General features: G+C 26.3%; 1 protein-coding gene across 1 annotated transcript in view; it reads left to right on the top strand.

Moving 5' to 3' along the window:
• The window catches only part of LOC132938459 (dopamine receptor 2), a 156,775-nt gene that overhangs the window by 92,084 nt on the left and 37,161 nt on the right, over nucleotides 1-27,530 (top strand). The window contains exon 3 of the mRNA XM_061005307.1: nucleotides 19,458-19,542. Coding sequence (XP_060861290.1) covers nucleotides 19,458-19,542 — 85 coding nt within the window. The remainder of the gene's footprint in view (nucleotides 1-19,457; nucleotides 19,543-27,530) is intronic.

The raw sequence follows: 27,530 nt of genomic DNA, 5'->3' as shown, positions 1-27,530 counted from the left end.
CCAGTTAATTATTATATGAATTGTACCTATTTCTTATATTTTTTTTTTTATTTATAAAACGCATTTTTAAATTGTTTATGTAGAATAGGTATACCAAAGTATTAATATTACTAAAGTGATTCATTAATTGTTAATAAGATTCAATATTTGAATTAAGACTAAACAGCTTTCTTAATTAAAATAAAATATAGATATTTTATTAGTTATTTAAGAAAAACTTATAGGTATATAGTATGTATGTATATAGTATAGGTACCTAATGATTTGGAGGGTTTTGTCACAGTCTCCTTCTCATATATTATATTATCATATAAATATTCATTATATTAATATATTCTATTTGCTTATTGTACCTACATATGTTAAAAATGTTAAAATCTCTATTTTAATAATAAAAAAAAAACAATGATATAATATAATAGATAATATATTATTTAGAAATTTAATATTTAATTTATAAAATATAAAAAATTGCACTTATTTATTACTTCACCAAATACACGTATTACAAATTATTTGTATACAGTTTAATGTGCACAAATCTTATAGTCCTAATAAGAAATCAAAAATTATGGTCAATGTAAAATGTTCAATTTAAGTTAAAGAATAGGTATCTCAAGTTTTAATTTTAAAAAAAAATGAATTTAAAGTTTAATTTATGTTTTATTTTAAGAAAATGTTTTTTTTTAGGGAAGTTATAGTTTCCAACTGTGCACGTTTTTGCAATATAAGTTATAGAGTTTGTTTCTACCGAATTCGACAACGCATTGTTCTGTAATTAAAAGAATCGCGTAAGTTTAAACATTTGAATGAACAAAAGTGTAAAATTAAAAATAAGTCAAAACCATTTTAGTAAAAACTATTGATTTTAAAATCTCATTATTATTCAGCACTAAAACGTTACAGTTAATAATATGCATTTAATGATTATAACATTAATATTAATTCTAACATACAGTGTTGGGTTTTAAATCATCAACTTAAATGTTGTACCTACAACGTGTTTAAATTATTAAAAATTGATTTGTTCTTGGTTCAAAGCGTTTAGCAAAAACATATTGTGATCTATTTACGTATTTTGAAAAGTTTTAACTCTTTTAAAAATAATATTTTTATATAAAGTTAATGTAATTTTAAAACAACATTTCTGAAAATAATATTTAAATATTGGTTTTTAAGTTTTTGATTTTCTAAATGACACCATACTTTTTTAATTTCATATTCCTAAGCAGAATATTATTCGGAGTATTTAAATCTATAAAAATCAAATTTTGGACAAGAGGTTCATTAGTTATAATTTATAACTAATTATAAGTATTTAAAGTTTAGATAATCGAAGTAGTGGGCAATATTTTGCAGGATTCCCCTGTACCAAGCTCTACTCTGCTAATCTAAACTTTAAATGCTTATAACTTATGATCTAATTGTCTAAAATTTGATCTTTCCAGATTGAAATAGTCCAAACATTATTCTGCTTCGAAATATTAAGTTAAAAATGTATGGTGTCATTCAAAAAATGAAAAACTTAATGAATTATTACGATAAAAAATGGTGAAAATAGAATTTTTAATAAAGTAATGTTGTTTTGAATTGATATCAAATAATATAAAAAAAAATTTAAAAAAAATGTTTAACTTTACAAAAAAATGAGTCAAAACGGATCACACTTCATAATGACTTGGTATATTGTAGGTATATGAAAATATATAATCGGTTTTTCTTTTTTTCCCCAATTAATATAATATGCCACAGTTTAACATCTAATTTATATCAATTAAAAAACTGTTTATTTACTATATACCTGCATTACGATTTATATTCTATTAGATATTATTATTATCATTTTTATAAATTAAAATAAAATATATACCTTAAATGTATTGTAATTTGGAGAGATATTTTATTTTTCATAAATAGTTGTAAATAAGTGTTATTTTGTACATTTTTAGTTTTTCAATGGTACATTATTATTTACCATTAAAAGTACATAATTTAAAAGCAAACCTATAAACTAATAATTTGTTTTCTTGTTTTAATACGAACATTAAATGCAATAAAATTCTTCTGCATTTCTCCTATCTGAAAGGAATAAAACTATTAAATATTTTATCATGAGAAACCCTCTCAATTCTTTCAGGTCTTCGCGATTATGATGTTGTTATAAATAATTTATTTGAGGGAACCGCTTTTTTTTCTTTTTTTTTTATTATGTTTTAGGACGAAATATTGAACCTTCTATGTTTCCGTAAAGCTATACCATTTTCCAAATATTCATTTTTAATTAAAAAAAAATGCATAAATGAGGCTATAAATAAAAACAAAAATCGCATTCATAACTGTTTCGATGCGGTCTTTTCAATTTTTAATTATACTTTTTTTATTATTTTTATTAAAAAAAGAAATCATGAATATTTTTACCTTTAAAATTGTACAAAATATTCTCTGACTGGTTGAGATAAATATAATTAATTGTCAGTACCTACTTGAAATTTTATTTTCCTGGATTTAAACCCATTTCCACTTCATTCTTATTCGATATATTTTTCTTACATGCGTTGTCAAAACGTTTATAGAACGATATGATTTATAACCCTTTTCCAATCGCATTTTTTTCGCTATTCATTATGTTCATATGCTGCTTCTCATGGCTAATGAACATCAGTGTAGCATCCACAATTTTCATTTGACGTGTTCACATTATTTTTATATAATTTTGGCATCATCATAACTCATAATTTAAAAAAAAAATCCATTATGTGATTAAAGAGATGTACAATACCTGGAGTGTCATGTACGCGTAGTCGATTTATTTATAAAATGTTTTAATTATATTCAACACTAACATTTAATTAACAATATTATATTTTATCATTTGGTTTTATTTTTTCATTAATGTTTCGCCTCAAAAACAAATAGTTGCTTTAATATACGTTATACAAACAATATAATAGTATTATAGGGGGACGAGGTGGCCGAGCGGTCTAACGCGTCGACTGCGGCGCTGGCAGTCGCGGGTTCGACTCCCGGCCACTGGGCGGCATTTTTCTTCGGGCAAGTCACGGTGTCCGGAGAACAAGTGCCGCCATCCCCCCACCCCGGGGCACGGCAGAAACCTACGGGTGCCCCATTAGAAATTCTGCCAAACACAACACACACGTGTACCAACCTACCCAATATAAAACCTACCAAACCTACCCAATATAAAAAAAACCTACAGTACCCTCCCCACACCCAATGGCCTATGTTGCCGCGGGTTACTCAATAAAAAAAAAAAAAAAAAAAAAAAAAAAAAAAAAAAAAAAAAAAAAAAAAAAATAGTATTATAATTTATAGAGTATTGTTATTGCCTATATTATTGTTTATAAATAAATCATGCACATAATGTATTTATTTATATATCGTTATCATTTGGTAAACCACTATGACGTGGAATAATATTTTACAAACTTTTAATTTGACATTTCTCATATGAAATTACTGTTTGCGTTCAACATAACTACACCATCTGAACATTAAACACGCCAAAAACTTTTGCTGACAGACATATAGTAGGGTTTTAAACGAGTTTTCTCATAAATGTTGTTATGTTTTCAAATTACGTACAAGCGAATTTCTAAAACAATTTTAACAATTTTAATACAAACAAAAGGGGGAAAGTATTTGACCGCTCTGCTGTAGGGGGGGGGGGGGTAGGTGTCGAATGTACCTCGTCATTGAGGATTTCACGGTAATGTATGGGTAAAATTTGAATTCAATAATAAATTCAAAACATAAATAAATCATTGCATATGAAAAAAAACTCTAAACGTAGACGGTCTATATTACCAAGTATTTTTTATGATATACTTATATTGATATTATAGTAATATTAATTTTACTATTAGTGTATTAATGTTAGGTTGAATTAATTTTTGCCGTACACATTGTATTTATTATATTAATATTATTTATATATTATATATATATTATTATTTATTAGTATTTAATAATATTATAATAATTAATTATAATGTATTATTGTTATTAACCTTTAGTGACGCGCGCGGTATCAGACCATATAGTTGCGCGCGTGGGGTAATTATTTTCCGTTAATATAAAAACACTTTTTTCTTTACATTATTCAGTTATTATAGACTATTTATTGCAGATTTTAAATTACAATTTATAAAATAACTTTCTTATTAAATTAATTAAGTATATATTAATTAATTTCATGCGTGTTTTACAAATTTTAATAAAAAAAAAAAATATTTAATAATCTTTGTTTACAAATACATAATTTTTATTTCCTTAAAATTTAAAATTATTAAAACTATGAAGCCTCAAAGCAGTCAGGGCAAGTCTCTATTATATGGTCTCTGCAAATGAGCCTTGCGCAATTAGTACATACTTTTGTAGCCTTACGATCTTTTGAGCGGTCACAAAAAGTACATCTTCCAGAAGCTCGTACACGTTGTATTTCCCCCACGTTAGGTCTTGTTATGTTGCAGTATTCATTTAGTCTTAATTTTATTTGTTTTGGCAAACAATCCAGTGTCAAACGATATTCCATTTGTTCTTGCATTAGTTGACGAGCTAATGTCTTCAAAAATACAAGTCTTGTTTTTCTTATTGAAGTATTTTCTTGGAAAATAATTTGTGCGTTTAGTCCACCGATGTTTAGCATTGAATAAAAAACTACTAATGGCCAACGTATACACCGCCGTGCAACAGAAAATAGTTACACAATAAAATGCTATATAATAATAATATAATATTATATAGGTATAAAAAAATGAAAAATACGAAACTGAATTTTACTCAAAACTTATATATTATTGGTTTTTACGGAACTTTTCTTAGCAGGGCAGTATCATATAATAATGTATTACAAGATGTGTAACGTATACAAATTTATAATTATTATAACTATAAAACTATAATATAAATTATTATTACTTACCAATCATGTACAAGCAACCAAGTAAACCTTTTATTTCCAGTGTGGTTGTATGAGCTACATCTCTTTCTCTGGTAAAATTTGACTTAATTTTATCGATATATATATTTGTACAGAACACTATATGTTCAATCATAGGACCCGTAAAAAAAATATACCACGCGTCAATTTCAGTTTTTGCATTTTTTGCCAAATTAGTCACACCTGGTTTTTCAGTTATCTTATTGTAACTTGGATTTTTTGTTCTCAGATTTGGCTTACGACGATTCCATTTTGTCCCATCTTTTCCATAAAAACACCCTACACGCATACTCAGTGGAATTTCATCGTCAGATTCATGATAAGATTCGCAATCTGCTGATAGTGTTTGTTGAATATCATTGTGAATCTCATCATCGGTCGATTCTCCTGATTGTTCGGTGTTCGAAGTTTCTAATACATCAAAATGTTCATCGGGTGAACATTCGTCAGTGGAAGATGTACCACCCCACAATTCCTCGTCACTTATGTCATCCAATAGGCATGCAATACGACGGTGTTCTAATTCGTCCATACTTACAAAAAACGACTATAATTTAATAAAAATAAGCGCGCGCGGGGTAAATTTTTACCGAACTACAAACACAACCAATTTAGTCAACGATTACTCACGTACTGATTGTAATTAAATCCAGATTGTTACGTTTTTATGGTTGTATGATAGTGACTATAAGATAGCATGACCCGCATGAGTGAGGAAAAACCAACGAATATTTGAAAGCAATTTAAAAATAGACTGGGGTAAATAATTACCCCGCGCGCGTCACTAAAGGTTAACTATTGAGTCAATACCAACTTACCATAGAACGGTGTGAATAGGTTCGTGATGTAAAAAGCAATAGCAAAAAATTAATTTAAATGTATTGAAATTATCATTGCATGTACCTACCTATAGAAAATTAGAAAATGCTAGTATAATTTTAAAATTAATGCTTACCATCAATATGTACTTAATGAAACATACCTACCTGCCTACTAATAATACTAACCAATAACATAATAACCATTAATAAAGAGCTAAACTAAACTAGCTAAATAATACTAACTTAAGTTCCTATTTTGTATGAAATAAACTATATTAAAAACTAATAAATATAACAAATATCATACATTTTATTGACATATAAGATTAAGTTCACATGTCAATCAACTAAAAAGTATGAAAAATAATATTTATACCTAACTCTCTGCATTTTTCTTCGTACCTACTACAACTGTTGATGTTCCAAATAACATTTTCCACAAACAATTAACCACCATTGTCGAATATTATAGATTTTTAGCTACCATGTCCCCACTTAAAATCTAAAATATTAGATAACAATAAAATTACTTAAATAATTGTTTCTCAATTTAAATAGGTACCTAGGTATATACAATAGAAACCACTAATAATACATTCTGAAAATCAAGAATTTAACTCATCAAAGAAAATGTTTTATTTTAAGACATAATTAATCTATTGTATATTATATTACAATATATCACGTTAGAATAAACAAGGAGTATTAAATATTTCAGTAGTAAGTTGTAACTTCAATATATTAAAATTACAACTTTGTTGTATTTTGTGATACAATATAATTTATAATATTTAATTTAAAAAGTTTTTTTTTTATTTTACACAATAATATATACAATCAGTACAGTTGATGCACAATAAGCATATTTGATAAAGGCTATAATACATGAGTACTTGATAAGAAGCCACCCACTAGTGGCACTTGACTTGGTGTTGTATATAAAAAGTAAATATAAAATTTTATAAATATAGGAAATGGTACGTGTACAATTATAATTTCAGTTGTAACTGCAGGAGTTAAAAGCTTTGATTCAAACGATATTACATACATTATCAAATGGTGAAGTTCATACATCTGTCTAGAGCAAATAATTGAATCAATCTTAATGTAAATAAATGGAAATTTGCAGGATTATTACATGTATGATATTATATTCGTTGTACCTACCTAATATTGCATATTATATGTACATGTATATTTTCATGTATATGATTAACGATTTTCTGCATCGTAAATGAAATAATTTAAAACGTACAGAAATGTAAAAAAATTGCATTTTATACCTATTATACCTCTAAGAATTATTAGAGAAGTCATAATTAGATATGTGTTTAATCAGTAATCACTATATTTGAAAGTCAAAGTAAATAAATCTGCGTAGGTAGTTAGATCAATAAATTATAATATGTATCAAAATAAAAATAAAAATTGTATATTAGATTCAAAGTGAATTCGGGTCGTACTTTTTTTAAAGTTACATCATTCTTACAAATGTATTTTTGTTTTTCTGTGAACCCTTTTTAGAATTATAAGGTTTCTCAGAAAAGGATCAAAGAACTTTTTTATAGTAATCTCACAGATTGAATACTTGCATATACCTACTTTAAAGAGGTCAATTTTAATTTTATTGTTAGTAGGTACTAGGTACCTACGACTCTAATCGTGAAAAAAAAACAAATAACTATCAATAAAAAAAACTTTTCATGGACACAACGTTATGAGTAGTATATTCTGACTAAATAATTAATTAAAAAATATATGAATGTGATTAATAATTACTGCAATAACAAAAATTAAAAACAATAATAAGTTATATTGAATGAACTTAGTTAATTAGCTAACTTTCTGTCGAGATGAAAACTGTTATTATTAGGTAATAGACCCATGTATGAATTCCAACTTGTTAACTGCTATCATTACATAGGAGAATTTCGAACAATATAATATAATACATTTTATCACTCGATCGCATTATCAAATATTTGGTTGGTTTACAGGTTCGTTTATAACACTTGAGAAGAATGTTGTTTTGAATCGTTTCGCTTTGTCACGGGAAGTGTTTAACCAAATTTTTATTGTCTGACAAAACGGTCTACCGGTGACCGATGGGTCTCTGCTGTTTGCGTAAGATAGTCAAAAGCGGAGGGGCATGGACGACGTTCAGCCACGGCGAGACGTGGACGTGGTCTACTTGATGACGAAGAATTTTAAATAAATTTCCGAGCCTCGAGAGCCGATTATTAATTTGACGGGATTGGATGAGACAGTTGGATTGGACATGAATTTATGGTATGTCGTTATGCGAGCAGCTTGTACGCAGTTAACCTTAAATTTCCCCAACCATACTAACCCTTATATCTATCGATAGTGGACCCACAATCTCACCCCATATCTCCCAATCAGAAGCCTACTAGTTCGGAGTGAAATTAGCTAGGTAGTCGAATGTATTTACGTCTAATAAAAACACACGAACTTGAAGTCCCGTTTTCTGACTCTCTGATTGAAATAAACTCAAGTCAATTGAAGTTTGAAAGTTTTTAGATATAAACCAAACAGAATTTCTCGGCAAAATGTGACTATAGTCTATAATGATTAAAATTTCATAATATATTCCGATAAAAATTCCTTCTTCTTCTTCTTCTTTATTTATTCAACTTTGGCATGCATTTTAAACGTAATAATATAGTTAAGTGTTTCTCTCGATGATTATTATACTTATTGTAAAAGCGTACAAACCTAAAATAAATATACCATTATTATTATAATGTATATTGTTGAAAAATATTATATTTGTAAGATACGTCTAAAAATTTGATGTATCTATATTCTATATATTATGCATTTTAATAAGTAACTAGTAGTGTTTGTCTTACTGTTGAACGGTAAAGTTGAATGGTACAAATACCACCGATTAATTTGTAAGCTTTGAATAACACATTAAATATACCTATAATATTCCCATTATTCGAGAAACCCACTCGAGTTGAATGTTTTGGCGAAAACCCAAATTCAACCCAATGAATAGAATAATGAACTGTTAAATAAACCCTTGGAAAAAAAACAAAAATGAATTAACAGTTTGAGCTTTATACGTTTGTACCATGTAATATTCGGAATTCTTACTTCAGAAATTAAATTATTATAAAGATAATAATTACCATTCGTTAAATCATCAAAGTTACCACTAAATTATAACAAAATTGTATTACCATATAAGTTAACAAAAATTATGATTACAATAAACTACTATTGTGCTTGTGTCATATACTTGTAATCAAACAGTTTTATCTAAGTATTCAAAATAAAATTAACTATTTCTAAATTAAAAAAATTTATCAGGTCTTATATTATAAACTTTTGATATGTAACATTATAATATATAGTTATAAATACTTTAAAATACTTTGTAATACGGCACAATGAATAGGCAATATGGGTACATAACTGTATTGAATAATAACTTATAGTATACCTACTATCTTTTGACACATTAATAATTATTACATTATTATTATTATTCATCATATTATTTTTTTTCTTTGTGTACATTTTAGATTCTGAGTAGGGCGTCAAGGTGTTTGTTTTACGATAATGTGGGTTTATGTGTGCATGTATGTGTGTGTGTGTGTGTGTGTGTGTGTGTGTGTGTGTGACGTCATCTCTTTAAAAGCAGTACACAATTTCAATATTCTACGTTGAGGGTAAGTTCTGATAATAAACATAAACATAAAGCTTGAATATGGTATAGATAGTAGGACTACATCTGTATTTTAGGGTTTCTCACAAATTTTTCTTATAGCAATTTATTATTAAAAAATATCGAAATTACACACATTTTTTAAAAATAGTATAAGTACAAGCATAATGGTTTTTACTTTTTTTACTTTACTTTAATCCTCAGGTTTTAAATAATTACAAGAAAAAATTAAGTGTGGTCAAATTTCAAAATATCATAGACATTTGAGGCTAGAATATATTGTTATTTCTTTTCCTATGACTGTATGTAATTAACAGCGTTTTTTAAGAACTAATTTTCAGTATGTAATGCCAACAGAGGTGTTTTTAAAATATATTTGCGTACCAGATGATTATCTAAAACATCATGCTAGTAATTTTTTTCATGATATTTACTATAATTGCCATGTAAAAAATATTTACACTGGTAAAGTAGATTCATTAGTCCAGGATATAAAATCATATACATATATAACTATATATTTTTTAAAGTTACATCTATTGAAGAAATAAACCAAATATAACACAAAGCGTAAATTTCTTATTTTAACATTAAATGCACGTACAAGACACGATTACAATATACTTTGCTTTGAAGCAGTTTATTTTTATTATTTTTTTAAACACGTCCTTATCTTGTATATAATAAAATAAATTGTAAGTTTTATGTTTAAAATATAATATGATGGATACGTATATAGTCAATGCATTAATGTTTTTCCCATAATACAGTTAAATTTAATATAAATTATTGTTCTAATTTGAACAGTTATGTAATAATATAATCTAAATATGTTTTCAATAACTTTTAATTAAATAATAATATTGTTAAAAGTGTAAATAACACTTGGTATTTGACTCTGCTGGTGCTATGCCAGAATAGTTTATTTTGTATCAAATTAATTTGACTTATAATATGGGGAACTATATTATAAATTATTATAATCGTTTTTTATGAATTAAAGATACTATTAGGTGTTTGTTGTTTTTTTTTCACTTCCATTAGATTCGTGATGATTTATTTGTCAGGCATTTGTTTCCTTCTCAGTCCCGTTTATCTGCTAATAAAATATGTCGGTAATTTGTGTCGACAGCTTTTTGCGGTATACACCGTACACATTTTTTTCATTTTTTTCCTAAATATTTTATTTTGTGATATATTATTACCAACGTTCTATGTATTGAATGGATTTATCTGGTATCATGACTTTGTGTATCATTTATAGTAGCCAGTACTCTTTGTACCATTTCATTTGCTTGGCTATTAGTACTAGTATAATAAGACAGACAGTTTTTCAAACGATAAGTATAAAATATATAGGTAATGAATAAAAAATGTACACTTAAGTATTTTAAAAACAAAACAAGAAAACTTCGCTAGAGTTAATATTATAGATTCATTTTAGCTTAAAAATATTTTATCATAATTATAACAAGTGAAGTATTTTGCCAATTTCATCATTCAGGAATCAGGGAGATAATAAACTTAATAAATAAAATTAAAATCAACAAAAAACAATTTTATAAACGAAATTATAACAAAAAAAAAACATGTATATTTATGTACTTGTGGAATCTTTCAAGATCTTAAATTATCTAATATTATAATAATAAAAAAAAATTGTCTACCGTAAATTTTTTTTAAACGTTTTTCACCTCTAATATTAAAATTATGACTTATTAGAATATAATTATATTAATATCGTCTGAATACAATATTTAAAATAAGTGATCTCTAAAAATTTCACTTGGTATCTTTTATTTTAAATTATTAAAAACCTTAAAAAATTATTTAAAGAAATATTTTTCTTTTAGTATGATCAAATACGTGATTCAAGTAGATTCAACCACTGGATTTCCGTAGGGTCGTTGCTTTTTTTAGCATTTTTAAGAAATTGAAAGAAAAATAATCTGTATCAAATACTACACATTTAGGTACAGTTTATATTTATTTTATATCTATTAGTATTTTAATTATTCATATAGTTTTACAAAAGTTTAAAATTCTTTATAAATACTGTGTAAATAAATTATGACGATTAAACGAATTTAATTTTTTTGTTCTAAAATACACATGTTTGATTTATTTAAATTTTAAAAATTAAACAATAAAAAAGTTATCAATTTCTAAGCGTAATATAAAATCCCAACAAAAACACTTTGCCAAACTCCGTGTAAAAAAGCTAAATATAAAAAAAAAACGGCTCTAAAATTTGTGATATAATTTTATAGCTAAAACTATAGATATAATTTATGTACAAATAGTCAGCTAATAATTGAACTTAGCTTGGTGACTTTAAAACACTGATTGGTAATACACTACCTATTTCAATGATAATAAAATTGACTATATTATCATGTATGTACTCATTATGCTATAGTATTTTTAAATGTTTAACTTAAGTCGCTAAGCTAAGTGTTTTTGTTGGTATAGTACCACTCATTTGTAGTTAATATCTTATTATTTCGAGAACATATTGGTTCTACAATAATATTTAATCTTTTTAAATTATTTTATAAAATAAGTTTATATGTTTATAAATAGTTGCCATTGGTTGCAGATTATAATAGTAATAGTAGCAATTATTATTATTTATTTTTTTGTATATTAGTTGCCATTGGTGTCGGATAGTGTATTGTAATGCGAGCCTCGGGAAATATATAACAAAACATTACATTTTTGCTACATTAATTGCTAGTTAAATTGCCTTTAACCCTGTTGATATTGTTAACAATAAGAGAAAAATACAGTGAAAAAATACAATGTAAAATACAGCATGCACTTCTACGTAAAAAGTCCAATTAGATGATTGTATTTTCCGACTTCGTTATTTAACTTCATATTTGCTATGCTTTCTCAAGAAATTTTTGTCGTGAATAGTGTTGCTTTCTGTAATTAAACCCAGCTAGTTTTCACCTGTTGCATTGCCTATGTGTGAATTTTAAGGCGCTCTTTTCTTTAATACTATGCGTGACCCTACCGTTGAACTGTTGGATATTACTTACGTCTTACATATTATTTTTCTTTTCAAAAAAAATATGTAAGCTATATTGTAATTAATAGTTACTGTTTCATTGATATGTTTTAATAATTTACTTCAATATAATTAGAAAAAAATATATATGTATATAAATTTGAAATTAATTATAAGATATATAATATTTAATTTTAATGATTGAATAATAAATTAAAAATCATTATTTATTTTAAAATATAAAATAAACGTCTTATCAATAAATATATATATTTAAAAGCTTTTAAATTAAATTATCTCTCGAAGTAACTTAGTTAAATATTAATCAAATATTTATTTACTGCTTAATTTGTTTAATAATATAATTTAAACTAAGTTATTAAAATATAAAATGTCAAGTAAAAGATAATTAAATAACTAAACTAATTAGATACCTATGTGTATCGAAGTGTCGTCATATTATTGTACAAGTAACTCAAGCTGGCTGCATTCTTATTTAAATTTAAAAAAACTGAAAAATAGCAGGTCTTTGATGAAAAAAAAACTAATAAATCATTTTTGTATTACTAATGTGTTAAAAGGTTAAATTTCAAATAATATGCATTACACATTTAACATTATTTTAACATTACCATGTATAATATTTTTAAAATGTAATACGAAACCTAATTTAATTTGTTTATATATCATTGGTTTTATAATGAATTTATTATAATGTAATAAGAGAGTCGTTGTATTTATGTCAATAACCTATTAAATGTATTGTACGAATATAATACGTGTAATGTTTTGTAATCATTTAATGATATAATCATAGTGTATCCATAAAATCCTTATAAATTATGAGTGAAGCGATGAATGTATTGATTTTACAATAATGTTTGTATTTTTTTTATTGTGTCTTCAACACTTATTTAAACTGTTGTAAAAAATGCTTCAATCTTAAATTTCGATATCTTTTCTAGAAATATCAACTAGTTATTTTAGGCATAGAGGTAAAAATGTCCGGTGGTTATCTTAGTAATTGAAATCAACAAAAAAAATATGAGAAAAAACGGGAATTCCAACAATTGTCCAAAACTGGCCTTGGACAAAATCTATATTGTATTAATTCAAAAAACATTACTGAAAACCAAAATTTAAAAAAATAAACTGTCACAGCTCTTTTTATAGACATTAAAAACTAAACTCTTGACAATGAATAACGGTTTTAGTTATTTTGTTGTGATTCAAAAATATTATTCATGCCAACTTAAAATTCTTACGTATAACCTAACTATTTGTTATAATATTTTAATATACACAATGACATTTTCAACATTTTTTGATTAATTTTAAACAATTACCTATTCATACTAATAATTTATTCATTATGCTCTTAGTCAAGTCGGTAAATAACTCAAAAGTGTATAACAAATATATAAGATATAAATATAATATACTAGGAAGTAAAATAAAAACAATGTTTTCGCAAAAAATAATTCAATATACCGTATATTATTAATAGTAAAATAAGTTACTATAGTGGCAATATAAATATATAATAAAATATACTTAGTATAATATAGGCTGACAGACAGCATCAAAAAAGTTTTTTGTTTGAGACGATTTATCATTGAATTCGAATTTTTTACATCCATCACCGAAACATATTCAATGATGAGCGAAACACTTGGCATACTTACTGCACAGCGGAGCTTTTTTACTTGCCCACTTTTTTTCATATTTTTTCTTCACTGAAATAATTATATTTAACAAATTGTTCAGTGGTTTTTGTTAAGAACCATAAATGCACGGTTTTCAACATAATATGTTTATAAAAATAATTTTTGAAAATATTTAAGCAAATGTTTATAGATTCAAACTGATTTTTGAAGTTTTGATATTAATAGTTTGACGACATTATATTTCAGCTACCTATGTTAGATTACAACGTATGTCATTGTTGTCATTCGTTTAATTTGATTGAGTAAATACATTTACAACAATTCACGACAGTTGTTAAAACTTTATGATTTTTTCAAAAGTTTTTAAGAATATTATATTATATTCATGGATTCATTCGTATATCCATCCCTGATACTGAATTCTAGAAAAAAAAACAATGCAAACCTACAACAAAAATTGTTTTCTTATTTCACGAAATATAATTTACAATAATTCGTCTTCAATCTATTTTTATAAACATTTTAAAAGTCTCATCAGCTTTTTCCGCATCTTTTGAATGAAATATTGAATTACCTTCATAAATCTCTGCTGTCTCCTTTTTTTCCAAACAAAACATTCTTTGAAATGATAAATACATTAATGTGTATTTTTGTTAGACACATTTCTTCGGTGTTCAATAACGTACCAATAACGTATTGATAATGGGTATCATTTCAACTTGTGTGTCTTCTCATTCTGTTACGTTTGTGATTTTTTTCTTCAATGAATATAAAAACAGTCTTAAAATGACAAAAATCAATGGAGATCATAATATTTAATATAGTGATGTGGCTACGTGAAGACCACGTGGTACATAAACACGTGGTGTTATACGTAATGTTTATAGTGTATACCTACATATTATAACAATCATAATACAATACATAATATTTATTTACTTTTAACAGTGTCTGACTGGCTAAATTTAAACATTCAAATGACTGATGCATACAATATGGGGGAGTAATCAGTGGGTGATAAATCTGTTGACAAATGCATCCAAACGTGAATTATTCATTTTTCGAATTCACTCCGATAGAAATAATATCTAACACTAGGAAATTAATTTCAAAATTGAAATTCGGTTCAATTTATTTTATTCATCTCTATATTATAGGATCATAAAAATATGTTTTTTCATAATCATCGATAACTTATAGACAACATTTTGTCAACTTTTAACAAAATATAAGGTATATCAACTACTTATTAAAATTATATTAACAACATATTATTCACTATTCGTTACAAATTTATAATAGACATTTCTAACTTTCTTTAGCTCATTATTATTTATTTGTATGTATTAACTATAAAGAAAGTATTTAATTAATAATCGATTTTATAACAAATTCTAAAGACAGTAGCAAAAAAAAAGAATACTACGTATCCCATTTTATTGTTCATGCATTATTATTTTTTAAGAGTATAACTATTAACTATTAGTGTCGTTCACTGATTCGTATATTGAAGTTAGTGTTCAAACAGTAATGAATATATTTTTATTCCAAATCAAAATTAATAATAATATTAAATAGTCACACTATGCATATTAGTGTTGTTGATATTATAAAATTTTTTTTTTCGTTTGAGGTTTTATATTTGGAATCGGCGGCATATTATATTTCGTGAATGAAAGTGTACCTACAATAAGTGCAACGAATGTTAGGTAATCGGCCCTCAATATTTAGTATAGATGCAATGAAACTACCTACATTTAGCAAGAATCGAAATAAAAACGTATATACGAAGCAGTTTACAGGCTCAAAATTAATTTAAATTATTTGAAATTAGCTTGATGTTAGCAATTTATACATACTAATTTAATTATAATAAATTGTTAAAATATAAAACACAATAATATTTTAACGTTAATTTATTTAAATATTTAAAAAACTGAATTACTAATTTTTGATAAGTATTTTAATAGTTAGGTATGTTTAAAATTTAGGCAGGATAAATGTAAATAAATACCCGTAATAGCCAATAGGTAGGCAGATTATGTGTACAAGGGACACTACGGTGAAAACAACTTCAGTTTAATAATTGTTTGAAGTGGTTGAGAGGTTAATTTTGGCTTGAAAAGTATATTTATTATTAATATTATATTATATATTATTTTCTTTCATTTATATAACAATTATTACAGTTCTAAAACAATACCAAGTATGTAAAATTTAATTATTATTCGAATAATGGATAATTTAAAATAATAGTTTCAACTAAATTGTACACTATACAATTAAAAAAAAAAAATCGATTCCTCTGCGTACGTATTCAATTATAAAAAAAATGGCAAAAAACGTGTTATTTAATATTCTAACTGTACTTCAAAAATTTAAAAAATCATTAGTTAAAACTATCCTTTGTTTTGGAGGACATAATAAATAAATATTGTACTATATAACGAACTTGATTCATTTTAAACAATATTTTTGATAAATAATTTATGAATAGTTCTTTTTGGTCTGGATGAATTCGAGAGTTTGTATTTGTCGTATGTGAAAATTTATTTGCTACATGTTATAAGAATAATATATATATAACTATGATGTGTACATATTTAATCTGAAAGTCACAATTATAAATGCTCTTTCTGGATATTTCTATGTTCTATTACCATCATATGAAAACGGACAAAAAACGGAAATATTTTTGATACTGTTATAATTTATAAATATGCGTATCAAATAATGTTTAGGTTTTATCTCTAGGTATTAAATAATATGATTTAAGTCTCCACTCTCCAAAAAGCATAAATTATAAGAAAACATAAGATATGCAGGATTTTGGTGGAGGTGGCTCACGAGTATGAGTGTCTTTTCAAATTTCGATCGCAAACAGCAAAATATTGAAATAGAATTATTAAGATTTACGTTGTTTGAAAATATTATATTTTTTAAGTGTCGTATGTTTTATGTACATATACAGAGAAACTACGTAAGAAATTTTTAGTTTTTCACTATTAAAAACATTAACCAAAACAATTTAAAAAGCATACATTTCAAAAATAAAATAATATTTTAATATTTGTATAGAATTCAAAAATAATATAGTAGTATATTTGTTTTATAAATATATATTTAAGTACTTGCTTACATTTATAAAGGTTGTTTGCATTAATATTGCTTATTGAAGCATAGGTATTATATTCAAAGCGTATTTAATTTACACGCAAATGGTTAGTTTATCAAGTATGAGAACAAAAATAATAATTCAATAATAACTTGAAATCTATATTTTTTAATTTATATAGGAGTGCAAGGTTTTTTCTTCTTTTAGTGCAATTCACATTGTTTTGACTACTTGGATGCATAAATTATGATAATTTTATGATTGAATAATACTTTTTTAAATTATAATATAATTGTATAGCCTTTTTTTTACGTTTAATTTTAACGATCTTAATAATGTTATAAATAAATTTGATGTAATTATGCTCTTTTGTAGTGAAAAAATAAGGAGAGTTAGTGAGGGTTAATTTGGTTACTTTAATTCGTTATAGTACCTTGAAACAAAAAAATAAAAAAACTACGGAAGTCTACTAACGTTTAGAGAACAATCATTTAAGAAAGGAGAGAGTAGTGTAAATGACTGAGTACGGGATTATCCACCTATTTTGAGTACTAGCAGCCTAAATAATATCGCAAAGTCCATCACTGTCATCGGCGTTGAAAAACTGATAATGGATGGTATCTTGTGAAAAATGGCGTTGTGTTCTAAAATAAGAGACAGAAAATTCGAGTCATCTCATAAACAAAATATACAACAAACTGGTCTAATTGTAATTTATTTTTAATTCCAAAACAAATAGAATACAATAACTAATAAGTAATCACATTTGAATTAAAATTAAATGAAAAATTCACTTACTCAAAATTATAAATTATTAAATATAATAGTCATTATTAAATTTAAAAATTAGAATTTTTAGTAACAATATATAGGTACCTCTTTTCATGTGACGTGTTGGAAACTCTTAATTTTAGTTTAAGCCTTCTACTCAAGTTCAGAAAGTAATAATTCAACATAATTAAATTAAAATAATAATAATAATAATTTTTTTTATCCAACAACCTGGTAGGGTCACGCTAAGTATAAAAAAAAAGTGTGCCTTATAATACACATATAAGCAAAATACACGCGAAAACTGCCGGACCATAATATTACAGAAAGCAACATGGTTCATGAAAAAAATTTGTTGAGAAAGCATAGCAAATTTGTAGTTCAATAATGAAGTTTGAAAGTATAATAATCTAATTGGAAATTGTACGTAGAAGTGCATGGTGTAGTTTTCGAATCATTTTAATTTCATTTAACTTAGCTTGATTTTACTATCAATTTTTTAGCAGATTATTTTAACATAAATACTATCTATAGTTCAAAGACTATAAAATACCTACCTATAAAATTATATCACAACTTTTAGAGCCATTTTTTTCACGGAGTGTGGTGGAGTGTTTGTGTTGGGTTCATGGTACTGCATCAACTACTAGGTTATTAGCTTGGAACAAAAAAAAAAATATTAGTCACTTATAAATAATACAATGGTTTCCTTAGATTAAGTTGTACATATCAATAAGTTTTATAAATGTGCTAACATTCAGTCAAAATTTCATGTCCCTACGGTCATTTGTTTTAGAGTTACACCAAAAACCAAAATCGATTTTCTCGAAAACAGATTTTGCGTAAAAATTCCCGTTTTTCCTTAATTTTTCTTTTGTTTTTCACGTCGCTTGTGAAAATTACTGGGAAATTTTTACTTTTGACCCCCCAAAGTACCAACTAGATTCACTTTCCTATCAGAAAAGTTACTATTGAAGAAAATCCAAGCACTTTTACTGTCCTAAAAGGTGATGACAGACACAAAAATAAAAAAAAAATAAAAAAAAAAATAAAAAATAAAAAAAAAAAACACACATCATTGTAAAATCAATACATTCATCAGAAGCTCAGAAGCTAAAATATATATATATATGAAATATATGTATTGCATTATTAAATTGGGCTTAGTAAAATAAATTAGGATATAATTTGTACTTTGTACTGACTAAGTACCTAGTTTTTAAAATAAATATTCAAAAAAAAGGGTAAAAATGTAATCAATAAATTATTGATAAAAAAAAAATCTAGTAGAACCTATCGAGAACGACTTTAACCAACATGTAACTTAGGGTTGAATAATACGTTCATACGTATATTTATATAATAATTAAGTCTATTAAATACATTTAATTTACTAAATATACATTTTTTTAGGGCATATGGTCGGATATTGTGTGTATGTTGTCCTAGAAAGGTACGAAGAAAATATCGAAGACCTCTACGGTACAGGTCAAGTCAAGTGAGTATATTATAAATTCATATTAATTACCATAGTGTAAAAAATATAAATAGTGCAACATACCTATTTAAAAATTGTAATAAAATATTTGGTATTAGGTAGATAACTAAACATACTAAATTTGAATCATTATAAATAGGTACTCTTCACACTATAAATGTATTGTTTTATTTTCAATCAACAATCAAAATTAATAGTATAATAAACTATTATAATCAATTTTCGAAAACATTTGGAAAGTTGTTGATACTTTTTCTGTATCAATATTATAGAAAAAATGTATAGTCATGTTATTAAAAATATAAATATATTTTACCTGTTATTTATTTTGACCAAAATCTCAATCGAAACCACTGCGTTAACTTCACTTTTATCTTGATAAAATGTATTGATTTTTCTTTATTTTGATCTAGAATCTATATGACTTTTTATTTTTTACCATGTGGTCTCAACACTATAAGTACAATATCATATATTATTGGATATGTACTACGATTATTATATACATTTTGTTCTACTTCACTCCGGGGACGTAAGCAATAAAATATACAATATGATATTATTTGTTTTATACTTCCATAGAATATCGGTTTCAAATTGTCAACAACTGTAGTGTATTTAACTTTTACGAGCAAAGGTCTCTTTTTGAACAATTTTTGATCGACTTTATTATTACCATAGACATTTTAATATGAAAACATATTCTAATATATACGCACGAAAGCTCGATGTTTTCCAAATGTCTAGTGCCTATACAGTACATCAACAGATTATTATTAGTGTTCGGAAATCGGGACTGTGAAGGGTACTCAGCCATTATTATTATTATTATTATTATTATTATTTCCAACGAACGCATTCGACATATTTTTAGGTTACATTTCATACAGTTTTATTATAGCCCAGTTTTCGTTGCGTATATACCTACAAACTTTTGTCCTTTTTTATCATTTTTATCCTTTTGTCATTATTATTAAATATGCAACACTTGTAAATACGGACGGGCGCGTTGGTCACGATCGACTTTCCGTCATTTAGACAACGGTATCGTCGTTTACCTGCGGAGATGTGTTGAGAAGTTAGGTCCATCGACCGCGTCCCACAACCATTTTCCGATTGCCTAGCTGGCATATATATACATAATATTATTATCGTATATACAGGTAAAAACTCTTTAGCCGTCCACCCTTCAATCCACACGTTATTATCAAACCTATTTGCGTATGACAAAATTACGTAATCGCGAGGACACATTGTTTCCGATCGCTAACTATATCAGTTCGTAACGTGTCATGTTATAAAAGTTATGATGGTATACAAATATTAAATGTGTACTATATTAATTACTTAAGTTATATATAATAAATTAGTTTCCATTAGTCACGTCTATGCACTGCAGAGATATTCCAAACACAATCAAAACCTGCAAGAGTGGGCATTAACGAGTTAAAAAGTTTAAGCTAACCTAACATTAGCCCTTAGTAATGATCCAGTACAAAGACAATAGAAGAGGCGAGGCGGTCATCTTAAAGAAATTTTAATTTTTAAATAGATGGCATTTTGTGTATATTTGATTGCTCTAATATATTAATAATTAATTTTTAATTTAACTCCGAAAATTGGCTGTTTTAGTGCCCCACCCTGTATTAAGAGTTGTATTTGATTTGTTATATGATATAACTATTTAAGTAGGTACTTACCTAAAAATGTATAAAAGTACGTTTATGTTGACATTTTCTAGTAATTTTCATTATCTTCGTAACTCGTAGGTATATTCGTTCGATATAGGTGGTATAGATATCTATATAATCTAAGTTCTAACTTACAACTATACTACCCATCCATATAGTGGCTCGTTGTAATTAAAAGTATAAAAAAATCACTCAGGAATGTTACTTACGAGCTTCCATTGCCATCGCTTGGGTGCCTATAATCCCGACGTTTTCAAGGTGACAACAGGTGCTAAGGTGCGTGTACGTTTGTAGTGTATTATAATTTTTTCATACACCGTACTAAATATATGGACCAATCTTATATGTACCTAATACGCAATGTGACGCATTTAATGCGCTATACTAGTTTCGTCAGTCAATGTGTATAATTTTTAAAAATAAAAATGTATTTATATAGCACAGTGCACTTTGTGCTAAATTTTTAATATGTTGTATTAAAGTAATTTCTAAATTAAAAATACATACAATAACTGTGTGGAAAAATATTTTTAAAAACCATAATATCACTAATCAAATATAATAATAATACAAAAAAATATGATAATAGGTAGACATTCTGTAATATTATATTTATTTGAATATCCTTTTTACTAAATCACAAAAAATAAATGATAAAACGAGCGTACTATGTTAAGTATGGATTATCACATATTATCCTTTATATGTTATACATTATAACATAATATAAAATTTTATATCGGTGTAAATGTGATTCCGGGCCACCGCATGTGCCGCAGTGTTTCACCTGATTACGTTATTTGATCGTATCGCTTTCAACAAATAATAATCATAATAATAATAAAAGTATCGATAGGTGACGTCACAGTGTCACTGCAGCTCATCCAGTATCAATTGTGTTTTTCGTGCGTCACACACAGTTTCTGCACTACAGAAATTACTCCAATTAATCCACACGCTAGAAATAAGGGATGGGGTCGATCCAGACGGTATACCTAATCGAAGACCTATAAGCAATTATTTATCCTTTATACGTTTACGTTAATCGTTTATACGTTTATCTATCCCCATATACAATATAGGGACTTATGCAAAATAATGAATTTATATATGGCCATGTTATAGGTACCTATCCAGAAGGCGGGCTTAAGGGTGTGGGATGGAAGCAGTCGTCCCTTTGGCCTAAGCTAGGATTTTATATGAATACAGCAATTATGCTTTAGCTATAATTCTTGTAAATTAATAAAAGTAAAACGCCAGTGCCGCAGCCGGTTGCTGGATCGTCATCCAATAATTTAATAATATAGGCAAATATAGGGCTATTTTTGAATGATTCTTCCGTTTATTACTGTAATATATACAGGGTGTATCTTATATCATTGTATGCGGGGTTTTATAACGATTATGGATCGATGACATGGAATTTTGTTAAAACGATAAAAGACGTGTTTCTTTATTTTTAACAGGTAATTTTTTTATAACAATTTCAAAAATTTTAAACACGCAGGTGTACTAATAGCAAAATCAACTTAATTTTTTCAAATTGCTACTACTATATTTTTTAATGGATTCTGGTAAAGCTTTTTTTTCTGATAATCAACAATAATTTCGTTCACTAGTTTATTAACTATGGCCCTCTAAAGTTTAGTAAAATCTGCATTAAATTTGTAATTGAAATAATTGGTAAAGGTTTAAGTAACAAGAGCTAAATACATTTATAACTAACATTTATAACTTGAAATTTGAACCATAAGTTCCCTATATTAGTAAATATCGCATGCAAAGTATGAATTTAGCAGTTAAAATTCTTTAAGAATTATTTAATAACCATGATTTAAAATAAACTATTTGCAAAATATTTAGATAAATAGTCAATCTCAATATAGGCTTGTAACCTACCTAACTAGTTTGTAACTTAAAATAGGCATACTTTTAATCTAAGTCAATTACAGATTTTTAATATTATTATAACAAGAATCAAATACCATTATAGGTACCTATTACCTTAGTCCTTAGCCGCCTAATAAAGAATCCAAATTAATGCTATTATAGTAAAAGTATGATAGGAATTTATGATAGGAAAAGCACGAAATAAAATTTAAATGTCCAAAACTAAAAAATAAGAAGGGTTATGAATTTCAACTGCTAAATTCATACTTTGCGTGAGATACCTACCAATAAGTAGAACTTATATGGTTCAAATTTCAAGTTATAATCATATTTGTTATTAGATATAAGTTATAAGTTTATAACTATAGTATGGTGTGGTAGGAATTGTCCAGCGCACCGATAAGATATAATATTATACGTACGCACCGAGCGCGCGCAGTCGTCAAATGTTTGTCACAATAAACTGATATTAGTGTATTTGGCGCATTCTTATAATTACGGAACATACAACAAATATTATTATTATTATTTCCATGATTTCCATTATTAATGTTTATTTTCATTATTAAACACAGTCGGTATATTTAAAAATGTATAAATTCAATATAATTGTATTTTTCAAAAAATGTCTTCGATATAGTTGTAACCAATTATCGGTGATGGTGCTTGCCTTTTCCGTTCAATTTCATTTAATTTGTTTAACACTCAATAATGATGCCAGGCGATCCGATACACCATTATTTCGTATGTCTCTGATAGTTGGAATAACTTTATTACTATGTCTTACAATTCAAATGGTGACAACTTCTCCACTGCTGAGGATTATGTACGTGAAATGGTCAATCCTACTGTCTACGGTGGTTATTGCAAATTGGTGGCAGCTGCCAATATTTTCCCATTTTTATTTGAAATTTATTACTATAATAATCTTATGCTAAATTTGGTGTAGACACATTCCCAGTAACTGAAAATATTAGTGGTCATTTTGATGTTTATTTATCTATTTCTAATAATCTTAATGTTACAGAAAATGTAATAACTACTTCAGAGGGTGATTTGCCAATATCTAATAATGTTTATGTCACAGAAAATTTAATCTGTATATACGAAACTGTCCTGAGTGACTCATAATCAACGCGAGCCGAAACCTATTAGAGCTTTCGATTTGAAATTTTGAGGGTAGATTAAGGGTAGAAATTAATATTTATTTATTATTGGTTGCCATTGTTAGATCAGGTACAACCTTACATCAAATCGAATTTTCGAACGTTGCCTACCAAGGTGAATGAGTTGCTCTTTGTCTGCGATCTGACGTAGTCTGATTGCCTATGAGGATTCCTGAGTTGCACTTACTTCAGAGAGTTACACCCAAAAGGAGTTGAACAATCATAATTTTTTTAAAAGTTGCCATTTTTCACGGGCAACAAAGTTGCACGGGATCAGCTAATCCACCAATAAAAAAAACAAATAATAATAACAAACTAATTGTTACATAAAGCTTAGATAAAAAAAAGCGGGTATGTGCATGTCGCTCTGCTGCACAGTAGGTTACAATTGGGTCAATGTATAATGGATTTTATTAAACTTGAATTCAATGATATAATATCATTGTATAAGAAAAACGATTCTGAGCGGAAACGGTTTGTCAGACTGGATATTTTATATTGTTATTATTTATTTTATCCTGTAAGTTGAATATTAATCTTATAATATTATTATTTTTTATTCGTTTCTATGGTGATAACTGATAAACAAAACATTAGAAATTAAAATCCCATTTTTAGCGGTTTTTCGTAATTTGTCGGTGGTTTTTCCCGTGGCATTAAATAACTATTAAAAAAATCGAAAATGACCTCTCTTAAGTACCATTTTAATCCAATTTTATAAAAGATAAGGTACTATATGTTGAAATCGAAGCACTCCTTCTGGTAGAAATGTTGTATATTTTATATTCTCAAATCAATCGAAAATAGTTTTTGGTCAAATGCGGATATATTTACAACCAATTCAAAAATCCGTATTCTCAAACAGTTTTCAATCGGCGTTTCGACCGTAGTATTCGATTTCTCGTTTCGACTACTGTTTAACAATCGTAAACTTATTTTCGACTGATAGTATACCAGTTTACGTCATGATACCATAATGTTAGAATAATTTTATAATTTTGTTTGTGGAAAACCAGCAATCGAATAGACTTTTTTGATCGAAAAGAGTTATTCGACCGATCTTTTCTATTGATTTGAGAATAGGCCCCCAGGATAAACAAAAAAAATAAACACCATTGTAAAACCACTAGCTTCCTTGCTCTGCTAGGAATCTAAAATGTGAATAGTAAAAATAATATTGACTATAATAAAAACTACGGTCTTAAATATCATAAGAATTCGTAACATTTTTTTTAAAGTATTTTACAAGAAGAATACATTATAATATGAAATCAATAATTTTCTAACTTAATCAGAATAAATTTAAATGAACAATTAACTGTCAATATAATTTGAAAATAAAGAAAACATTATTGGCAAATACAAAATTATAATATAATATAATATAACCAAAAGGATGTAGAACTTAAGAATAATTCTAAAATATATTCCTTAGAAATAATAATATAAACATGTATTTGTATTTACAATACTTTTTTAGTGCGAGTCCTACTCAAATCCCATTTCTGACACCCTAGAGACAGTCGTTCCTTATTTTATGTTGTAAATTCGGACAAGCAAAATATATATAAAGCAAAAATCTAATAAATATTTTATATCTTTGTCGAATTTTTATTTTACATTCTAAGCGGAGGGATACATGTATTGGTTTTGGAATGTGTGGTTTTATTTTGTCAGTCGTCGCCTTGATGACTTGTACAAAGTGAGTGTATATTGTTTCAATTTTTAGGTGGCTGAAGAACAACTTATGAGGAATTTCATTTTAAATTTTTAAGTTTTTATATCGAGCATAAAATCTTAACATTTATTTTGTATAAACATTAATGAAAAAAAAAATTTCAAATTCTAAAATTTTAAATGCATAAAAATAAATTAAAATATTGTTTTGAAGAGAATTCGTTTATATATCGTGAATACCCAACGTCCACGTCATTCATAAAAAATGTATGTGGCTTAATGCTCTACTTTTTTTTTGAGCATTTTAAAATCAAATTTTAATGTAACTGGATATTTATATATATTTATAATGATTTTAGTTTTATTTTTTATTTTTTTGTTAATGCAAAGCTTATCAGTTTTCACCATTACACGTAGGTATATAAATGTATATTATTATTTTCTATGTATACATAGTATATATAATGAAGTTTTCAAAATATTTAGACTTACTTTAAGCCAGTGGTTTTTTCTGATTTTCCGGACTGAACACTTGTATTTGAATTTGATTACTAATGATTATGAAGGTAGATGAGAGTGCAAATTTTATTTTCTTATACTATATCTTATATTATATTTTTACAATAATGTTTATTATATAAAAAACGCTTTAAAATTGTTCTTTTAACACACTTAATGCTTAATAAGTACCTGATAATATTAACAAGAGGTACCTACCCTCAACCCCGTAGTAAAATATCAAAAAATCATTTGCCATGGTTATAGGTAGACTTTATAATTGAAAAACATATGAAAAATTGAAAAGTTATTTTTGACTGAATTTTTGGTTGATTATTATAGACTTCATCTTTCTCGGAATCAGGAAAAACACCTCGAAAAAAATTTTGTGTAGAGGCTTAGTTTTGGATGTATCTAATAATGTCGATTTCTTTTATCTGCAAGTAATAATTCTGTTGCTAGTAATGGATCAAAATCACTTAAATTTGACTTGTTAAAATGTTAACCAATGTAAAGACCCTCTTTAAAAGTATCTGTAAATATTATACAAGCTAATTATACAAGCTAAATTATACTAGTTCTAATATCAAGTTAAATCTTTAGACAGTTTTTATAATGTACGAAACTACGAAATCAGACATTCTACATCAACATTGTGATGGTATTTAGCTGATAAAATATGAGTCTGAAACTTATAACTAGGTCTGAGGACTTTAGTCTTTTCATATTTGTCTAGAAATGTCACAGAACAATGTGAGTGATGTATAAATTTAATGTTTCATAATACTAGTAAGTTACACTGAAAATTTTACTTTGCATTTTTTTGCATATTTTGTTATAATTGCATATAAATGCATATTTTGTTATAATTGCATATAAATGCATATTTGAGCATATTAGAAAAAATAAGAAAATACTTTGCCTAGTTTAATAAAGTCAGCTTGGACAAATAAGAAAAAATATTTTGAAAAATTGTAACCATAAAATGATGGACATTGACAAAGTAAGTGCATATTGTGTATTCATTTGGAAAATTGAACATTTAAAAATAGTACTATAGCTGCAT

Source organism: Metopolophium dirhodum, chromosome 2 (genome assembly GCF_019925205.1).
Source record: "Metopolophium dirhodum isolate CAU chromosome 2, ASM1992520v1, whole genome shotgun sequence".
In the NCBI taxonomy this organism is placed as follows: domain Eukaryota; kingdom Metazoa; phylum Arthropoda; class Insecta; order Hemiptera; family Aphididae; genus Metopolophium; species Metopolophium dirhodum.
This window is presented reverse-complemented; position numbering and strand designations above follow the sequence as displayed.